This window comes from Podarcis filfolensis, assembly GCF_964270895.1.
Source record: "Podarcis filfolensis genome assembly, chromosome: 7".
NCBI lineage: Eukaryota > Metazoa > Chordata > Lepidosauria > Squamata > Lacertidae > Podarcis > Podarcis filfolensis.
Window position 1 is genome coordinate 3197316 of NC_139603.1, and position 19851 is coordinate 3217166.

At 41.7% G+C, this 19851-nt stretch overlaps 1 protein-coding gene across 2 annotated transcripts in view; it reads right to left on the reverse strand.

The window, feature by feature from the left end:
* SORCS2 (sortilin related VPS10 domain containing receptor 2) overlaps nt 1-19851 on the reverse strand; it is a 129967-nt gene that overhangs the window by 3692 nt on the left and 106424 nt on the right. For both annotated transcript variants that reach the window (XM_083624441.1, XM_083624442.1), the window contains 9 exons: nt 19557-19743; nt 17775-17908; nt 13433-13556; nt 12912-13024; nt 10860-10985; nt 9650-9749; nt 9036-9135; nt 6620-6777; nt 173-252 (listed from right to left, as the gene is read on the reverse strand). In XM_083624441.1, the coding sequence (XP_083480567.1) occupies nt 173-252; nt 6620-6777; nt 9036-9135; nt 9650-9749; nt 10860-10985; nt 12912-13024; nt 13433-13556; nt 17775-17908; nt 19557-19743 (1122 nt within the window). The remainder of the gene's footprint in view (nt 1-172; nt 253-6619; nt 6778-9035; nt 9136-9649; nt 9750-10859; nt 10986-12911; nt 13025-13432; nt 13557-17774; nt 17909-19556; nt 19744-19851) is intronic.

Sequence of the window (19851 nt, forward strand, 5' to 3'; positions counted from 1 at the left end):
ATCGCATCAGGTAAGAGTGGTGCAGCAGTTTTGTGTTGCTAAAAATGTTGGCTTTCGATGAACTATTGGGAATCCCTATAGTGTGGAGCCAAGTGACATCATAAAGTGGTTTGGGGGGAGGAGGCAAGGGAGAAGAATGGAACCATAGGCTTCCTTTTAAGATGACACTGACCTGGGACTGGACACTGACTGCCATCAGCAATAAGGGAACTCTGTAGCTGTTCAAGTTTCCACCTCTCCCAGAAGGAGTCACTGCAAGGTAATGGTGTGGAGAAGTCCCAAGGTGGGGGTGGCGATAAAGTAGGCAACATAAAATATATAAAAACAAAAGAAGTGGATGGGTGAGTCTAGAAATATGCCACTGTAAAAATTCCAAAATTATGAGAAGAGAGAGCAGAAAGCTAGGATTTGTTTAGTCACACTACGCTGTAAAACAGAGAAGGGTCTGTTCAAACTGTCTCAAAGATGAGAAGGGAATCCCCATGGCAAATCTAACATTTGTCACATGTATTTCAGATCCTCAACGGAGGAAGCGTCCCCTGCAGTTAAGCTAAGAAAATTCTACGACAAAAAGAATGAATGGAATAATTGAAAAGTTTCCTTACACCATGGCCCTGACCTGACGATACATTTGCACTAAACGGGGCGGGGGGGGGGGACATGCAGGCAGCCCCAGTCAATCAACAACAAGAGTACCAATCACCTGGCTGGGAGTGGGAGGCGGGGCAGGGAAGGCTTAATCCAAATCCTGCTTCCCCCTTCAGAATAGTAGTTCTGGTCTATCATCCAAGCAGGGCTGGCCTAAGGCACTTTGGCACCTGAGTCGAACCACAAAATGTCCCTGCACCCAGCCAGGGAAGAAGGGATGAATGAAGATCTACATCAGGAACAAGGGTGGGAGGAGACCAGCAATGCCTCCTATTTGCCAAGATGCTGCGGTAGAGGCAGCATGTGTGTGGGGGGGGGGAGAGACGACTGCTGAGGAGGCCTCCAAGGCGTGTGCCACAGCTCTTGCTGCTACCATGGCAGCATCTGCGCCCCTGTGGATCCTGCCGTCTGAGGCAGCCACCTCCCCTTGCCTCGTGGGTGGGTTGGCCCTGCATCTCAAGATGCCACGAGGGTGCTGGGAACCAAGCCTGGCAGCTGTTCCTCATCCACCTAGGGATGCTGCACTCACGTTTATAGGTCCTTATGCTGAATCAGAGTATATCACAGGGATCGCTGTCAAAAGAACAGCATGTCACTAGATCTCGAGAAAGGGAATGTGCATCAAACCACTATTACGGCTAATTAGCAAAATGGAGGCTATAGAAACAAAAATAAAAAATAAAAATTCTGGAATGGACCATTCACCAGAAAAATGCAGTTTCAGATAGGGTAGGGATGATATTACCATGAGGCTAAATGTCCCTGGCGTGGGGCAGAAGGAAACAACATTGTTTGTGCTAGGGTTGCCATACACCTGGGGAGAATTTCCGGGATTTCAATGGTGGAAGTGACGTCTGGGGGGAATTTCCGAAAAGCGGCAGTTCATCCTGGATTTTTTGCAACATAACCCAAAAATTGTTTTTCCAAAAAAGGGGGGGCACAATTTGTATGTTTTTGGATTTTCACTTCTTGAAATATGGCAGCTCTCGTTTCTGCTGACTTTCCATGTGGGGGTTGGGTGGAAGGCTGCCCTACGTTTTTTTATACATTTTCTTACCTGCACTTCACCATAAGGGCACAGGGCAGGTTACAACAAATCATGAAAGCAGTGATAAAACATGGAAAACCATTCCAGCCTGGCAGAAAGTGATGTGAATGCATCTGAACGTGAGAATTCATTGGGTTCATTTCAGTCTCAGACCGAACTGCAGCAGGTATTCTCAATGCCATCTCATCTGCCTGTTCTGATTTTGGACTCAATCTCAATAAGTTAGTTGTACAAGTATACAAGGGTTGCTCAACTATAGGGTTCAAGCACAAATCAGGGCAATATATTAGACCACCATTGTCTACTGCTAATCCCACAGTTGGCACAATTAAAGGCATCATAAAAAAAATCCCTAAGAGCATCCAAAGACTAATTCCCAACATACCAATGCTATGTGAAAGTTGGAGGATTCAACAATGAAAGAGTATCTGTGTGTTTGCAGAAAATTACCCCTTATTATCAAGCAACTCAAGCAATTAGCAGGACCAGGCAAAACCAAGAGAAGACATATTTTGTTTCAGTTGTGTGCATCATGGACAACAACTTGCATTGTTTGTCTTTGGATTCGCTAATTATCTCACTGATGTCCTCTTTCATTGATGAAACTTTCAATCCCATTCAAGAACTTTACAAATTTGAAAACTTTGGGGATGAGTCTGTTACTTGGTATGAATTGTTGGCAAAAAGACTCACAACTTGGACACATTTAACTTGTGTGATCACAGTTTTACCTGCTTTGCAGCTGGCCAGATGACATTGCACAAATTAAACACAACTTGTTGGTGCCAAGGGTTTTCTGACTAAATGTGATTTCAGTTTTATGCGTACCCCTCCCCCCCACACCCTGGGAACATAGCCCTCACACAAGCTGTGAGTCTACCAAAGAAATATAACCATCACTGGGTGATGTTTGGATCATGAGCCTTACTGAACTACTGGACCACAACAAAATGTGCTCTGCTATTAAAATGGTCATTCTCATAGCACTTTCCCTCCCAGTTACACAATGAACAACTAAACAATCCTTTGGTACATTGTGGAGGGTGAAGGCAGGGCTAAAATCGACACAATGAGTGAAGACTAATTGTCAGGCTTGTGTTTGTTGAGCGTCCATAGAGAAAAATGGAAGAGCTATCCCAAGGATAAATTCATAAAAGAAAAGACCGTTGACAACTTCACTTTTTGTTTACAGAATGATCCACCTAGTACTGTATTTTATTTAGTGTCAAGGACAGACAACCCTCTTCCTTATCAGCGAACCCTGACCCGGCAACCCTCATCTGAGGTCCACAAAAGATCTTGAAGGTAGCAAAACAAGAATGGGCCTTTTCTGTGGTGGCTCCCCATTTGTGGAATGCTCTCCCCAGGGAGGGTCACCTGGCACCATCATTATATATCTTTAGATACCAGGCAAAACCATTCCTTTTATTCCAGGCCACCGGGTAATTAAACAATCTTTGACCTTTTAAACTGGGGGGTGGGACGGTTATTTGTTTGTTTGTTACTATGTTATGTATTTTTGTGTTTTTATATTATAAACTGCCCTGTGATCCTCAGATGAAGGGTGGTATAGAAATTTAAAGGTAAAGGGACCCCTGGCCATTAGGTCCAGTCGTGACCGACTCTGGGGTTGCAGCGCTCATCTCGCTTTATTGGCCGAGGGAGCTGGCGTACAGCTTCCGGGTCATGTGGCCAGCATGACTAAGCCGCTTCTGGCAAACCAGAGCAGCGCACGGAAACGCCGTTTACCTTCCCGCCAGAGTGGTACCTATTGATCTACTTGCACTTTGACGTACTTTCGAACTGCTAGGTTGGCAGGAGCAGGGACCGAGCAACGGGAGCTCACCCCGTCGCGGGGATTCGAACCGCTGACCTTCTGATCAGCAAGTCCTAGGCTCTGTGGTTTAACCCAAAGCGCCTCCCATGTCCCTTGGTATAGAAATTTAATAATAATTTTAAAAGCATTAACAAAAAAACCTGAGTGGTTTTAGACCTTGGGTTTGGCATTCATCACAATGAATGTGTAAAAGTAGGGGAAATTCAGCCTTAGGGGTTTTAATTTGGTTTAGAATTCCAAGTATTGATGTTCAATGGACAAAGTCAAGCTGTATGTTTTTCTCTGTTATTGGTAAATGGACAAATAAAGGAATTTGTTAGAAGTTAGTTCTGATATGTATAATCCCATAAAATGCAGTAAATTTCCAACAGGCACAATCCACTATGATTTCTCGTTGCTTCTCTTTAGCACAATGCAATGGTTTGTGGAATTACGTTCTATGAAGACTGCAAATCATCATCAACAACCTATAGTTAAAAATCTTTTTACAAATCTACTTTGCCCCTGCCCCTGAAATTATTTCTGCAGACACCCATGTGCTTGGGAAGTTCAGCTAAAATATATAACACAGATCAAGAAATGTACCACCACAGCCTCTGTGGTTAAAGCAGAATTCAATTAGCTGTTAGAGACAAAAAGGTTTCCTTTTGAAAATGGAAGTTTGGTCCAAATGAAGAGAACAAAAAAGAAAAGAAATGCAAGCAGACAATAGCAGGGGCTTAAAATGAATTTGAGGAGCAAATTGCTAAAAACATAAACAATAACAATGAATTATTTAAATACATCAGAGGCAGGAGGCTAACTAGAGAAGTGGTGGGACCCTAGAATGACAAGGTCAAAAGTGTGCTAAAAGAAGAAAAGGAGATTGTAGAAAAGTTGAATGGATTCTTTGTGTCTGTCTTCACAGTGGAAGAGGCAGCGGAGGCAGAACAAAGCCACTGTGGCTAGTAGCCATTGCTAGTCTTACCTTCCATGAATTTGTATACAGTGGTACCTCGGGTTAAATACTTAATTCATTCCAGAGGTCCATTCTTAACCTGAAACTGTTCTTAACCTGAAGCACCACTTTAGCTCATCGGGCCTCCCGCTGCCGCTGCGCCGCCGGAGCATGATTTCTGTTCTTATCCTGAAGCAAAGTTCTTAACCTGAAGCACTATTTCTGGGTTAGTAGAGTCTGTAACCTGAAGCGTATGTAACCTGAAGCGTATGTAACCCGAGTTACCACTGTATTACAAATGCGGTTCAACCATTGATTTGTGTAATGGCATTATATCAGAAGTTTTATTTTCCTTTCCTAATTATCCCTAGCAGGAAATTTGCCTTTTTCACAGCTCAACATCTTTGTTGAGCTATCCACTATGACCCCAAGGTATCATTCCTGGTCAGTCAGAGATGGTTCAGACCTCATTAGGGTATATGTGAAATTGGGTTTTTTCTCTTCACATGCACCACTCTACACTTGTTTACATTGAATTGTATTCACCATTTCACCACCCATCTTTTTTGGAGCTCTTCACTACCTCTTTTTGTTTTAACCACTTTGCATCATTAGCAATCATGGCCACCCCACTGCTCACCTCTAGCTCCAAATCATTTCAGAATAAGTTAAAAAGTATAGGTCCTAATACTGATCTTTGGGGGACTCCGCTTTCCACATCCTTCTGTTGATAGATCTGCCCATCTCTTCTCACTTAAACAATACCTGATACAAAAGAGGAGCCTGCCTCTTATTCCACGACTGCTAAGCTTACTCAGGAGTCTTGGGTGAAGTAGTTTCTCAACTGGATCACCACTACCTATATGGTACTTGACACTCTAAATGGAGTGAGATGCGATGTCTCCTTGCGGAAGCCATGCTGGTTTTGCTTCAGCGGGGCTTGTTCTATATGCTTGCTTGTTTTATCTTCAACTAGTGTTTCCACCAGGACAAACATTAAGCTAATTGGCCGTGATTTCCAGCCTCTCTTGCCACTCCCTGTAGCCCCAACCCCCTTTTTAAAATTGGTGCCACGGTGCTCACTTTCTAGTCCTTCAGATTCACCTCTCCCTCAGCAGTGAGTAACTAGAATAGGAAGTAATCCCTAGTCAAGCTAACAGATTTAGCTGTAGTCACTTTTTACAAGAACTAATAAATGTCAACCTAATTGACATATTTTATAAAGTATTAAATGTTAGATTACTTCAGCATATACTTTTTAAAATCAATATTTCCATTAATTAATAAAATATATAGATTGAAGAACCCAGAGTGTATGTTTAATGCCACATGTTATGGACGCTTCAGGTTATGTGTTTTTGGGTTACGGACTGCAGGAAACCCGGAAGTACTGGAACGGGTTATTTCCAGGTTTCGCCATTCACACATGCGCGCTTTGCGCATGCGCAGAAGCGCCAAATTGTGCCGGCGCAGACGCGGCGCTTCAGGATGCGAACGCTGTGTGTTGCGGACGTGCCTCCATCACGGATTACATCCGCAACTCGAGGTTCCACTGTATAGCACTTTAACAGTCACGGCTTTCCCCAAAGACTCCTGGAAACTGCCATTTCCCCCTCACACAGTTACAATTCCCAGCACCTTTAACAAACTGCAGTCCACAGGATTCTCTGGAGGAAGTATGGTGTGGATGTAACCTTTGGTAAATCAGAATTCAGATATGAATAATACAGCGGCTGTGGTCTACAATGACCACAATATAATGGTCTACAATGACCACAATGTAATGAAGAATGCCACTCAGGCTGCTGGTACATTGGAAATGCATTTCCAAACGCTTATGGAATGGAATGAAACAAATGCTTTCATAATCAATGTAATTATAAAAGAAAAAGTGAGTTACTGCTGTATAGTGCTTGTCAAGCATACAGTTAGTAGTGATTTTCCCCTACCACCACTGCCGTTATAATTTTCCTTATTTTATTCATTCAGCACTTGGGTCCTAAATAAATATTTGTTCCCATGGACTGACATGTGTACAACATATTTTTTTGGATGCTGCAATAATATAGCAGTTGGTATTATTGATTATGAGAACCCTTTTGAGAGCGGAGCAGAAATTTGCCAGTAAAGAAAGAGAAGGTGTACTTACCTCTTGCATTTCCCAGTGTTTGACAATCAAGATCATCATCAATAAACTCCTCCCCCTGGATGATATTTTGGGTGTCCTCTCTACGGTTTACAGGGTTGGTCATCTCTTGTTCTTTTTCATTTTGCATCTGTGCATAGACATTTCTGCCTGGTAATTTCCTTAAGAGTACAAGACAGGATTGTAATGCAATGTTGTACAGTGCTGCTCTGATCCACAAATGGGTGTGGATAATACCAGCTCATTATGACTCAATTGAATTGGCTAGAAGCACATTTTCATGCTGATGGGAATGTACTTGCCAACCTAGAACCACCTATTTTTTGCATGCTACTATAGCCAGACTAGGACCTAAATCAGATGTTGGCAACCTAAGACCCATGGACTGGTTCTGGCCCATGAGCTTCCTGGAACCGGCCCATGGCCGTTCCGTGGGTCGGCGTGCGTATTCCGTGCTTTGGGGGGGGGCACCATTTTTTTCCTCACCACAGGAAATGACTTCCGCGTCGGAAGAGCGCCGCAAACAGCGTGTGCGCATGCGCACGGGCACTCCTCCATCTCAGAAGAGCGCCGGAAATAGCTTGAGCGCACGCATGGGCACACACGCTCCAGCCCATTGAGAGGTCTGCTGGGGAGTGGACCGCCCCAGCCTCAAAAAAAGGTTGCTGACCCCTGGCCTAAATCTTTACCTCCAAAAGGAATGTTTAAAAGGTGCATTGAGGCAAATCCCTGGTTAAGAACATAAAAAGAGGCCTGCTGGATCAGGGCCATGGTTCAGCATCTTGTTCTCACAGTGGCCAACAAAATGCCTGTGGGAAGTCTGCACATGGGGCACACCACTGGCATTCTGTGTCATCTAACACAGTTCTATATGACTTGGTTGTGCACAATCAACATGCAGGTACGACTTGATGTTCTGCTTCTTCCCTGAGGCAAGCAGAGATACAAACCAGGAATTGTCAATTAAGCTTGGCTTCCTGTTACATCTGAACCCATAGTCATGCTTCGTTTTTCCCATGTTTGTTTCTTTATTTGCATCAGGGGAGAAGCAAAGCATCAGGTTGCACCTGCGTGTTGATTGTGCACAACAAACCAGAAACAACGGTTGATTGTTATGTGTCAGTGTGGCCAAAGAATGGGAAATTTGATGTCTGTAGAGTTCAACGTCCCAACCCTCAGTTCCAGAGAACTCTTCTATCCAACTAGGGCTGGACAGATCAATCTATTTACATTCTGTGTCAATTTTTCAGGTCTTCATTGATAGGTCCATTCCATTTCTGCATTTATTTGTGATTGTTCATTATTATCTCAATGTGCACATTTATAAATATATGTTATTTTTAAAAGTTTAACACATTTTTGTGTATTTTATTTGAGTTGAGAACTACTTTTGAAGGATAGTTATGTTCCTTCTTCCATTTGGGAAGTGTAGATCAGGTTGTTTTGCATCAGAAATTGAATTCCTCAAGCATCCCCAGATCTAACCTAGTGTTTGTGACATAAGCTGACTAATAAAATGATTTGTTTAGCCCCAAAGTACTCTTCTCATTTGTATTTCCCGTGTTATGATTGCTCATTGCTCACTTGAAGGAATTGAATTTTGACCTTGGAACAACAGATTGCTCGTTTCCTGCTTACTCATTATTATGAACAATAGATCTTTAGTAACTCAGATTGGTACAGCTATAAATGTGACTATAATTAAAGTGAAATGAATGCTACTCTCCTAACTCTACAATGCTGCTCTTAAGAAGCTGAGCACCAGGCAAGCCCTGAAAGATGCATGGAAGCACCAGGTTCTGCTCTGCTGAGTTTTGGTAGAGAGAAATGACACCAACTCACCAGATACTGTTCCTTTTCTCTTGTTGCAGCAGAGGGAATAACAGTCACATCAACCACTGCAAACCATTTTGAAGTCTAGTCATACAGTGTTATTCAGGACTCGCCCCCTTGATCAGGCAAGGGGGTATCTTTTTACTTTTTGATTTCTGGACCGAAAGGCTTCCACCCGGGACGTGGGGCAGGAGCCCAGCCCAGCCTGGGTGGGTGGGGGCAGGGAACAGAACGCAAAGCCACTGGCACTTGTCTGCCACTTTTTTCATTTCCCCACAGACTTTACTCACAACGTTTTGTACAGGCAAAGTTACTTTCAGTTTAATTTTTTAAAAATCTGTCCCTACTGTGAATAATATTTTGTTTCCTAAAAAGGGGAATTATTATTATTATATCTGCTTTATATCTGTTTTGGAAGCTATTAACATACCATGAGAAGTTTATAATAATAGGGTTAGGGAAAAGATGTTGAACAAAAGGTGAATATTTTTTTTGAAAAGAAAAGAAAAGCTTTTCCTATGATTTCCAGACAACTTCTGCTTTATAAACATATTCTGCATATGATGCCAGATATAAAATCACTTGCCTTTTAAACTTGTAGAGGACGATAGCACCTACAGCCACCAGAGAGATGACAAAAAGGGCCATTATCGCCCAGTACCCTCCTCCTCCAATACTCTGAGAATCTGAAACCAAAGGCACACACTGTTAAATTCAATCCTGAGCACAATCAACCATCCTCTGTATTTAGCATTAGTGCAGATTCTTTTTTAATAAAGTGACCCTAAACTGTATCCACTCATCTTGTCCACAATGCAGTAAAGTCAATGGGACTAAGGTCCTGGGAAGGGTATAGCCATTGACTTAACTGCAATTCCCAGCACCCTTAACAAAGTCCCAGGATGCTTTGGGGGAGGCCATATGCTTTATGTATGGTGTGGAAAAGATCTAACTCCCCAGGCCTAACCTCATTTCTGGACGCAGGGAATCTTCACTTCAATAGGATTTTCTTCCATATAACATTTAAGAGCAAGATTTAAATTTTATTGAAAGTGATTGTTTTAATTGTAATGATAGGCTGACTGGTGTGTGTGTGTGTGTGTGTGTATGAATTCCAAACCAATATGGAGCTTCAATATTATTTTAACTTAAACATGAGAGGAACATCAACTAACTGTCAAAAAAGGATACAAATTTTACCTGAATCCGAGCTAACTAAGGTCACAAAGACCCAGTGTCCTCCTCTCATGAAGAAACTGATGTTATGGGCATTCAAAGATTGCTTAATAGCAGCTATTCTCTGGAAACATAAGAAAAACTGCATTAGGCAGGTCCCACCTTCCACAACCGCCAAAAGGAAGTCATTGCTTGTGTGGAGTTATTCACTGTTGAGTTGCTATGAAAATTCAGCCAAAAGTAAAATTCAAAATGAAGTAGGGGTTTCTTTTACATTGGTACCTCGGGTTAAGTACATTCGTTCCGGAGGTCCGTTCTTAACCTGAAACTGTTCTTAACCTGAAGCACCACTTTAGCTAATGGGGCCTCCTGCTGCTGCTGCGCTGCCGGAGCACGATTTCTGTTCTCATCATGAAACAAAGTTCTTAACCTGAAGCACTATTTCTGGGTTAGCAGAGTCTGTAACCTGAAGCGTATGTAACCCGAGGTACCACTGTACTCAAATCTGGGTTACCCACAGCAAATTTTGAGGCAAAACATTCATCTATGAGAAGGCAGTGAATCCTGACGCTGCAGAATCTGAAATAACTGCTATTAAAGCTGATGGCAAAAGATGAATATTTTAATACTACAGGGGCCCTGTGACTTCTGAAATATTGATTTTGTTCAGTGGTAGTCACAAGGACTTTTCACTTTATGCTTCAGCTGCAAGAGCACTGAGGCGTTATTATGCATCCAGTAACTGCCCATATTGAAAAAGAAACGATAAGACAAGACTGAGCAGTGTTTGTCAGGCTGATATCTGTCTCAATTCAGCATGTACAGTATTTGGGGCCCAGGGTTTTTTTCATGTAACATGATACGCTCTCCAAGGCTAATGCCTTGCACTCTTTCCAAGGAGGAGGAGGAGAAATAAGAAAATTGGACTGTGAATCTAGGGCCAATTCATACCTTACTATTGCAGCCTAACTGGATGGTTGCTTCCTATTACCAATGCTCCAGATATGAGGAGTGTGCATCCTCCAGTCACATAGAAGAGACGTAGTCGTAGTGATGCATCAGCTGTTAGAGGGAACATGCGACAGTTCCCTCCTAAAATACTTTTAGGCCCTTCAAAGAGTGGTTCTCTGCTTTGCTAGACATGTTGCAAAATTACACAGTGCTCTTAGTTTAATAAGGAGTGAGACAGTCCATGTGTATTGTGCTCTGAATTAATATTCATCTGTCTTCTTACCTTATTGCTAGGCATACTTATTTTGCTTTTGGTGTGGTTCATGGACAGAAGCACGTGTAAATCTGCAGTTGTGGGCAGTCCAGGTTTTACTACTGTAACAAGACCTTCTTCAGGCACGCCTGTTTCCTGAGGGGAGAGAAACCATTCAGAAATGGACCTGGACTGCATGGCTACCTTTGTAATAAACTGCTCTACTATAGTTCCTTTAAAGTGATTTGATTTGATTTGTTTCTTGCCTCACATGAATTAGTCAAGGTTTGGAATAACTACTGGAGAAGAACAAACAAACAAACAAACAAATGGATGTAATAAAGAATAAAGAATAATAATAGGAAGATTTAGGCAATTTGTTTTAAAAAGTGGAAAATACTTATTAAGTTCAAGTGTCTTGTAGTTTCACCAGTGCCTTATTGCTTGCACTAATGACAGATTTAGTGCTGCATGCTGTATCATCATCATCATCATCATCATCTAATTATTTATACCCCACCTTTTCCCCTGATGGGACTCAAGTTGGCAAAGATTCCCCTTTTTCCTCCCCAATTTTAACAGATGGTTATGCAGTCTGATCCATAGCTGTCAATTTCCCCCTTTTTAAAAGGGAAATTCCCTTATTCTGAATAGGATTCCTCGCAAGAAAAGGGAAAAGTTGACAGCTATGGTCTGATCTTATGCATTTACACTATGTTAAGTCCCATTGTGTTCAGTGAGTCTCTTTCCTAGCTAAGTATGCAAAAGATTGCAGTTCCATCTTCTAACATGGTAAGCAATATGTGTGTCTGTGTGCACCTTGCAGGGCAAGGTGGGAGATCTATTTATTTATTTAGTTAGTCATTTTATCTTGCTCAAGGCAACAACAAAACCCCATTGCATAGTTACATCAAAACCGGAGGCGGGAGGTGGTGGAATATGTATATATTCTTTTTTTTAAAAAATTAAAACATTTATTCAAAAGTTACAATACAGCTTTGTCCATTGCCATAGTATCACAAAATGATCATTCTAATCCTGAATCCCACATCACTGTCATGTTGGCTTGAACCCAACCAACAATCTGGCTAGACATTTTTAATCGATATATCCCCTCTATGATGATGATGACATTAAAATATCCTGTTCTTCTTCAATAAAAGAGAAAAAGGGATACCAGATCATGCCAAATGTATCTTTTTTGTAGAAACCTTTGATTAATCGCTGATGGAATGTGAGGCGTTTTGATAGAGCAATGCTCCAGATGTTATTAACCCAAGCCTCTATTGGTTTATTAGAGGTTCCTTCCATCGTTGGACAATAAATAAAAAAACAATCTGAATGTGAAACATTTTCTTGTGAGGAGGTGATATTGAAAATTATAGTGATGTAGGTAATGTGTCTGCAATTGAGCAAAACAATTTAGTGAAATACTAAATTTCACTAGGTGAAACATAACAGATCAAAATCATTTCTGCATCATAAGTATTCCACTATTCTTTTTACGATAGGCATTCCTCTCAAGCCAGTGACAAGTATTTTAAGAAAATTACTCCCGAATAATGAGTTAATCATATTCCTCTCAAGAGAAGTCAATTTGTGCTTGTTATGGATCCTCGCTGATGTACAGTATATCAAAGCATTGTTTGCACTTTGTTGCTAGAGCCCTAAATTATATGCCATAATTTCAAATCTAATGCACACCTCAAATTTCAGAACCTTGAAGCCAAAAGAAGTATTTGCTGGTGATTGTAAATGTGCAATTGAATCAAAAGCGTACCTTAATTTTTGTACCGCAATTTGGCCAAAAATGGTGAGCATTAGATTTGAGTAAATACAAGCAATTCAAGATCATTTATCTACAATCACTGTTAAAACCTTGATAACTTGATAAATAAATAACGTAAAACCACATTCTCCCTGAAAAATGTCTCTACTTCATTTAAAGACACAAAGGGAACAAGAAGTAAAACCAAAACCCAGTTATGTCATCCTGCTGCACTAACTCTATATACAAGCTTCTCCAAAGGCTCCACATTCCCTCTGTTCCATCTCTGCTAAATTTGCAAACCATCAGAGCACCTTTGCAATCTGTTGTGTTACGACACGGCCAACATCTTCCCGCCAGGCAGGTATGTTTGGGTTGTATAAGTCCAGGTGTTCAGAAAACCTTAGAGGAAGTACTTGAAAATTATCTGGAAACAGGAAGAGAGAACTTAAAAACAAATTTTGTATATATAAAAAAACAATTCTGGATTTGCACAAAAGTTTCTCTGCACAAAGCTATTATGCAAAAGAAATATTCTATAACCACAGTCTTTATCTGAAAATTTTCACAACAGAAAACAAGCAACTAAGGGCAGAACTACATAGTACATGAACACACATGAGTAACAAAACCATGACAATCACTGGAAGAGTAGAATTAATTCCCCAAAGCTGATTGCGTGCCAGGATTTGTCATGTTCACAGCTGAAGCACCCACAGACTTGTAAATATTCAGAAAAGCCCAAACTTTAACCCAAGATGTCTCAGCTACAATAGGATGGAGGTGAAAGAATTTGCATAGTTTAAAATATATATTTGAAAGTTAAGTGTCTCACCCAAAACACGGACAATCTTGGAATCCTGAAGCATGGAGTTCCCACAGGAAGCCTGAACTGTAACTCTGACTTGCCCCACCTCTGCAAAACTGGTTACCAAAAAATTCTCCAGTGACAGAAGTGGCTAGAAAGAAAGAAAGAAAGAAAGAAAGAAAGAAAGAAAGAAAGAAAGAGGAAAAAATAAGCAAAGCCCAAATGTTCAACTAAGAGCTTTCATCTTCAAATTGAAGGGGGGAACAAACCTGGGGACAATTTTCAGGGGAAGCAAAATTATTTGAAACATCTGAGGGAACTTCCCATTGGCGGCAGCGATGGTGCTAATCTTTCTCCCCACTTTTAACCCTTTTATAAAAAAAAGTGTGTCCACACCACATTTGTCAGCAGAGGAGCTTCCCTTGATCACTACCAGCTGGCAGATGCCATTTTTGTTCCCTGCAATGTCTCAGACGCAGCGTCATTCCAGGACATTATGAAACAAAAACAGAAGCCAACAGGTGGCAGCCGCCAAGAGAAGCGCCAATGCCTATGAGCAAGGGCACTAAAAAAGGTCTTAAAAAACCAAAAAGAAGACTGCCATTGCTAGCACTAATTCACAAAAACCTGCAAATGGCACGTGGAATGGGGGCCATTTTCTTTCAGTCCTGGTGAGGAACAAATGAAGGGTGAAGAAAAATGCTGAGAACATTGCAAGTGTGGAAGCATAAATATTTCATATGGTAACAAACTGTTTATTTAATTTGGTCTAAGCAGGGCTTTGTTTGTGTGAGGATTCACCAGGGCATTACCCTGGAACTTGTATTTGCTGCCAGGGCTCAACCCTGGAAAGCACTCCTGGGTATTTTCTGGGTAGCAGCAGGGTGCTCCAAGGCGCCGGGGATTAGCAGCAGAAGATCCAAGGTCAAGCAACAATTATTTTCAGAGGCGCATGCATTACATATTCTTGTTTCTTCTTTTTTAGAAATTCATATGGGAAGCTAGATGCTGCATGCAAATGTGCATAACAAAACCCCATTAGTTTTTGAAAAAAAGAAGAGCTTCAGGAACCTGCAATTTTGAGTGGAAGGACAGCAGAGGAGGAAAGGCGCTTAATCCTTTCTCAACTGGCTCCAAATCCTCCTATGGTGACTTTTCCAGTTCTGAACATGTTTATCCTGCAAACATGCATCTAGAACACATGGCAGGGGGAAGCAGCTTGGCAGGGGCCGTTCTGAGCAGAAAAAAGTAAATAAAGCAGCTTTCCCTCGTCCCCTGCTGCTACTTTCCTCAAAATTGCAGCCTCCTGGTGCTGCTTTTAATTTTAAAATGTTTTTTTTACATACATACATACACATCAAAATTATCTGTGTATCATCGGGTGCATGTTATCCAGAACAAGCATGAGTAGAAGTATGAAAGATGTGAGACACTAAATTTTAAGGAAAATGCAAAAATATTAACTGTATTATGAAGGAAATCAGAATGTATATTTGAACGGAATAAAGAAGGAAGACGAACACTTTAGAGCTGGCAAAAAAAGCATAAAAACTAACAAAATACCAGTTTCCTTAGACAAAAAGCCTTTCCTCACTGCCTGGCATGATGTCGTATCTGGGCAGGGCCCCAAACGCCACTTGGTTTCAGGAGTCGTTTTGATTTCAGCCATTTCCAGTGGGTTTTGGAGGGGTGGGGGTGACAGTGCACAAAGGGCTGGTTTCCAGAGCTCCCAAGCAAATGTAACACCAGTACAAAGATGCAAGCAAAAGCAGACACTGACATCATGACCAAAACCAGTTCCAGTTTTGGATCTGCCAAGAGATTGCTGTTTGAATTACCGTATTTACTCAAATCTAATGTACACCTTTTTTGGCCAAATCACGTTGCAAAAATAAAGGTGTGCATTAGATTCAATGGCACATTTACCGGTACATTTACCAGCAAACAATTTTTTTGGTTTCAAGGTTCTGAAAATTGAGATGTGCATCAAATTTGGTGGTGCATTAGACTCGAGTAAATACGGTACCTAAATTCTCTCAGTTGTTTCAAAATCTTACCCAAATGAAATGAGCAGACAGAACATTAGCCAATGAGGGAAAGGACTAAAAAAACTAGCCAACTTAAGAAAAGTAGGCAAATAAGCTTTTGAAACCTAGGTCGCATCAACATCATACATTTAAAACATATTTAAAGCACAGAGCTTTCTCCAATGAATCCTGGTAACTGTGGTTTACCCTCCACAGAGCTACAATTTCCAGCAACCTCAAAAAACTACAGTTCCCAGGATTCTTTGGACAAAGCCAAGCAGATGGTGTGGATGGGACCAGAGCTGGGCAGCCATGAGGCAGGTGAGGCTGCTGCTTCTGCCTGCCCCACCACCAGTGGAGAAGTGCCGCCCCATCAGTGCTGATTTGGGACAATGTCACAGTCATTTTGGGTGAGATTTCACCAAAAATTGACGTGCCCAAAATTGGCATTGATGGTGGCAGCAGTTCACCAGTGGTAGATGGGGCAGGTTGCGTGGCAGCTTCGGGAGTAGGTCAGTGATGGCAGGAGCCATGAAAGCAGGGCAAAGCAGCACTTCCTGTTCATCTCCAGTGGAGAAACGGGACACGCCACTCCTGGATGTGACCTTAATGTAGATGAAGTCTGTCTGTATGTGCGTAAGTGACAACGATTCTCCCTTCTGTGATTTGTACACGGGAAATTGAACACCCACATCAAACAGGTTGCTTGAGAATGGGCATAGTTTTAAGAAGCTGGACAGGTTAAGTTGGTCAAAGTAAGAAATTAAGCCAATTTCTATCAGAGCATCTAAGGTGACCTCTTACCCTCTCATACACTGAATTCCTAATAAAAATATTATTTACTCTTTATAAAAGGATTATCACTCTTCCGTACTGCTATACTTTGCTTGTTCCTAAATTTATTGTTCTAGCCAAAGGCCATGACAGACTTGTAGCAATAGTATTACTAAAATAATACAGGTCATACATCCATAATATAAGCCAACATCCATGATGTTAAGAGAGAGAAGTTACCAGAGACAACAAACTCAAATCCAATTTGATTTGAGATCAAACCTCTGAATTTCCACAACAATTTACAGCAATTTTATCTAACTCCCTTTCCCTGATTGTTTCAGTCCGTGTGTAGAGGGCCACTGTCTGTGTTACAAAACTATTATTGTCACTCCAAAGAAACATCACATTTTCTGCAGGGGTGTGCTAGCTTGCTTGTGTGAACAATGGCTTCAGAAAGCGATCTCTTGGGTCTCTACATAAGGGGCAGGCTGGCAAATCACGAGTGATGTCTTCCACCTGAGGTCTGTCTGCATATGGGACCTTCTTGTAGTGACCATCCAAGACTGCAGGGAATCACTTGGAAATGCAGCTCAATAGAGGCATTTCTTAAGGAAACTGGTGAGAATTTGGTCAGGTAACTAGTTCTAAAATGCTCTGTTCTCAGGAATGGATATCAAGGGGGAAATTGGTGTTTCTAATTAGTTGCGAGTCCCTTCTAGATTCTATCCAGAAGAGCCAATTCCTTAGTTGACACTTGTCAGGGAACTGTCATCTGAGACGAAGGAGGTGAAAGGGCTCATGGAGGGTGAGAGAGACCACTCAGCGGAGGAGGGGACCAGCAGGGGGAGAAGTGGAGTTCCAAGGGAAAGTGAGTCGGAGGGAGGGCTCAGAGACACTTCAAGCGAGAACAGTGGGGAGGTTTCAGGACCTCCCGTAGGGACACCCACTCCTCGGCGGAAACTGTCACGCCGAGAGTCCAGAAGACGCGTTTCCGTTAAGGAGCTTTTATGCTGGAAGAAGTTCCGTAAACGCCCACTGTCCGATTCAACGAGCGATTGATGGAGCCATGCTTAAGGAGCTCCATCACAGACAGAGGTTTGGGGACTTAGCCAAACTCTGAGGGATCAGGATTTTACGCACAAGCAGCTCACCATCCCACCACAACACTTATCCAAGGTTAATGCTAACCTTAGTTCTGGAAAATGATAATAGTTTAAAATCCTAAAGAAAAGACCCAAAAGGTCTTTATAATTGTGATTACTCTTGAAAAAAAAGGAGTTGCAGTGCTCAGGTAAATACAAAGGATACTGGAGACAAACTTTTGTGTAACAGAATGGTATTGTATAAGATTGTGATGTTTCTCATATGTGCTACAAGAGTAAGAAGCAAAGATTTAAAACAGGGGTGGTAAACCTCTAAAAGTTGCTGGATTACAAGTCCCATTATATCTGCCTATTAGCCATGATGGCTGGGGCTAATGAGAGTCCAGCAATATCTTGAGAGCCACAGGTTAGGAACTCCTGTTTTAAATATTGGAGAAGTCAGAATTAATTACTAGTCAATACCTGAAGGTTGTTTCCAATCCACCAGTAAAACAGTGTAAAGTTAGCGTTTCTGGGAAAGATGATGGCTGTCAGGTTCACCTTCTGATTTTTGCCGGTAACAGGAACTACTTCTAGCTGTAATGCCTGCAGTGGAGCTAAAAAAAAGTCCCTATCATTAATTAAGAAACTATTAATTTATCAAGCACTTCAGGTTCTGAAATCTTTAAACAATTCATCAGCAATATCATACTGAAGCGCTGAGAGACAAAAGCAATGCATTTCAAGCAAATCCCACATTGCCAACAGGTTGAGGTAAATGGCCAAAGCCAAGTGGTTAATCACTTTCCGGCAGCACTTTCTCTTGCATGCTAGAATATACAAGAAAATGGTCACTGAATTAACTCTCACACAGAATTAAATTCTCTTGAATATTTGAGATGCTCTTGCTTGAAAGTTCAGCATGTCCACTCAAAGCTTTAAGGGGCCCAAGCAATATTTGTGACACATTGAAATTTTCATCAAGAAAAAGAGAAGTGGATTATAAGTAGGAAGTAGATTCCAAAGCCTTTATGAAGCCCCTCATATCCATTTTTAAGCAGCACTGAACACACCAACTTTGAAAGGCCTTTAAGGCTTCAGAGAATGGAGACTCTATGAAGTAGCTTAGCCTTCTGCTTCGAGAAAAGAAGCTGTGCAATCCCCAAAATTGACAGACCAAGTTATAGTGCAACTCCCTAACCAGACTGAGCCAAAATATTGGCAGAGTCACTTTCAACACCCTATGGGACCAGAGAGCATACAAAGAGATTTTGCTTCAGCATCAGCTTAGTGGGATGGGGAAAGTTTCTCCATCTTGGCCAGACAACTCAGGAATTGCACATCTGAATTTCTGCCAAGTCTAGGAAGCATCACAGTTCCCTGGCTGAAAAATCAGCTTTCAGGAGGTTTTTGCAAAGATCCTTCTGTGTCCAAGATTTGGATGAAAAATAGACCAACTTTCAGGGGTGATTTTGGTTAATAAAGAGAGCAAAGGGGAAAAAAGTATAAGAAGACTGCTTTGGTGCAGCTCTGCTAAGTGGGTGAGGGTGTGATATCTCTCCATCATCTGCCTACCACCAGCTTCCTTATGCACCACCTCTTTTAAAAGCTTAAGTTATGGTTTTGATGGATGTCTGACCGACTAGACAATCTCTGTTCCCACACTAGTTTGATGCTAGGGCAACAAAACAGAGACTGGTTCGAAGATTCAATAGCAAGAGCATCTGATGGACTTAAGTGTTACTGAAAGACTTTCCACACTATCTGTTTTGCACATCACCACAAAACAGACTGCACAAGAGGTACTACATTGACAAATAGTAATGTTGTAGCACCTAACGGTATGACCTAATGGTCAGGGGTCCCTTTACCCTTTACCTAATGTTGTAGCACAGGGATTTGTGCAAAGCAGAACTCATGCGCCACCTGTGTATGCTTCCATTGATTTCTAGCAGGTGGGCTTGGGTGCTGAACAGCTTTCAGGGATCCAGCGTACTGAATAAATGTGTCAGAGATCACCTACTATGGACCTCTGGCAGTCCCTAACACACCAACACACCTTGTGTTCATAAACAAAAAGAGCACTTAGCTGATCAAATTTAGCTGAGTCTCTGCTTCTTTCTGAAGTGACAAAAGCCTTCATTTCACAGGTTGCCAAGGCTGAACTATGGCAATAGTAGCATGGCTAAGACTACTTCTACTGCTACTAAGGATGTTGATGACAAAAGACTAGAGAAGTATTAAGAAAAAGAGGTCAAGACTTACACTGAACCTGAATAAACACAACTGCTTCGTCTCGGCCTGCAGCATTCTCAGCTATCACTGAGACGCGGTAAATCCCAGGGTTTGCATAGCGGTGTTGTATGGGTTCACCTGTCAATGTGAGATTCACATAGATGGCCTTAACGCCATCGCCAAGGTTCAGCTGATACTTGGTGTTTAAAATATCTCCCTATGAAAAGCCAAGAACAGCAAAAATAAGAGACAGATAAAACCAAAACAAAGCCACACACACACCTGCATTCAGCTCCATCATAAAAACTGGCACTGGGAAACAAAC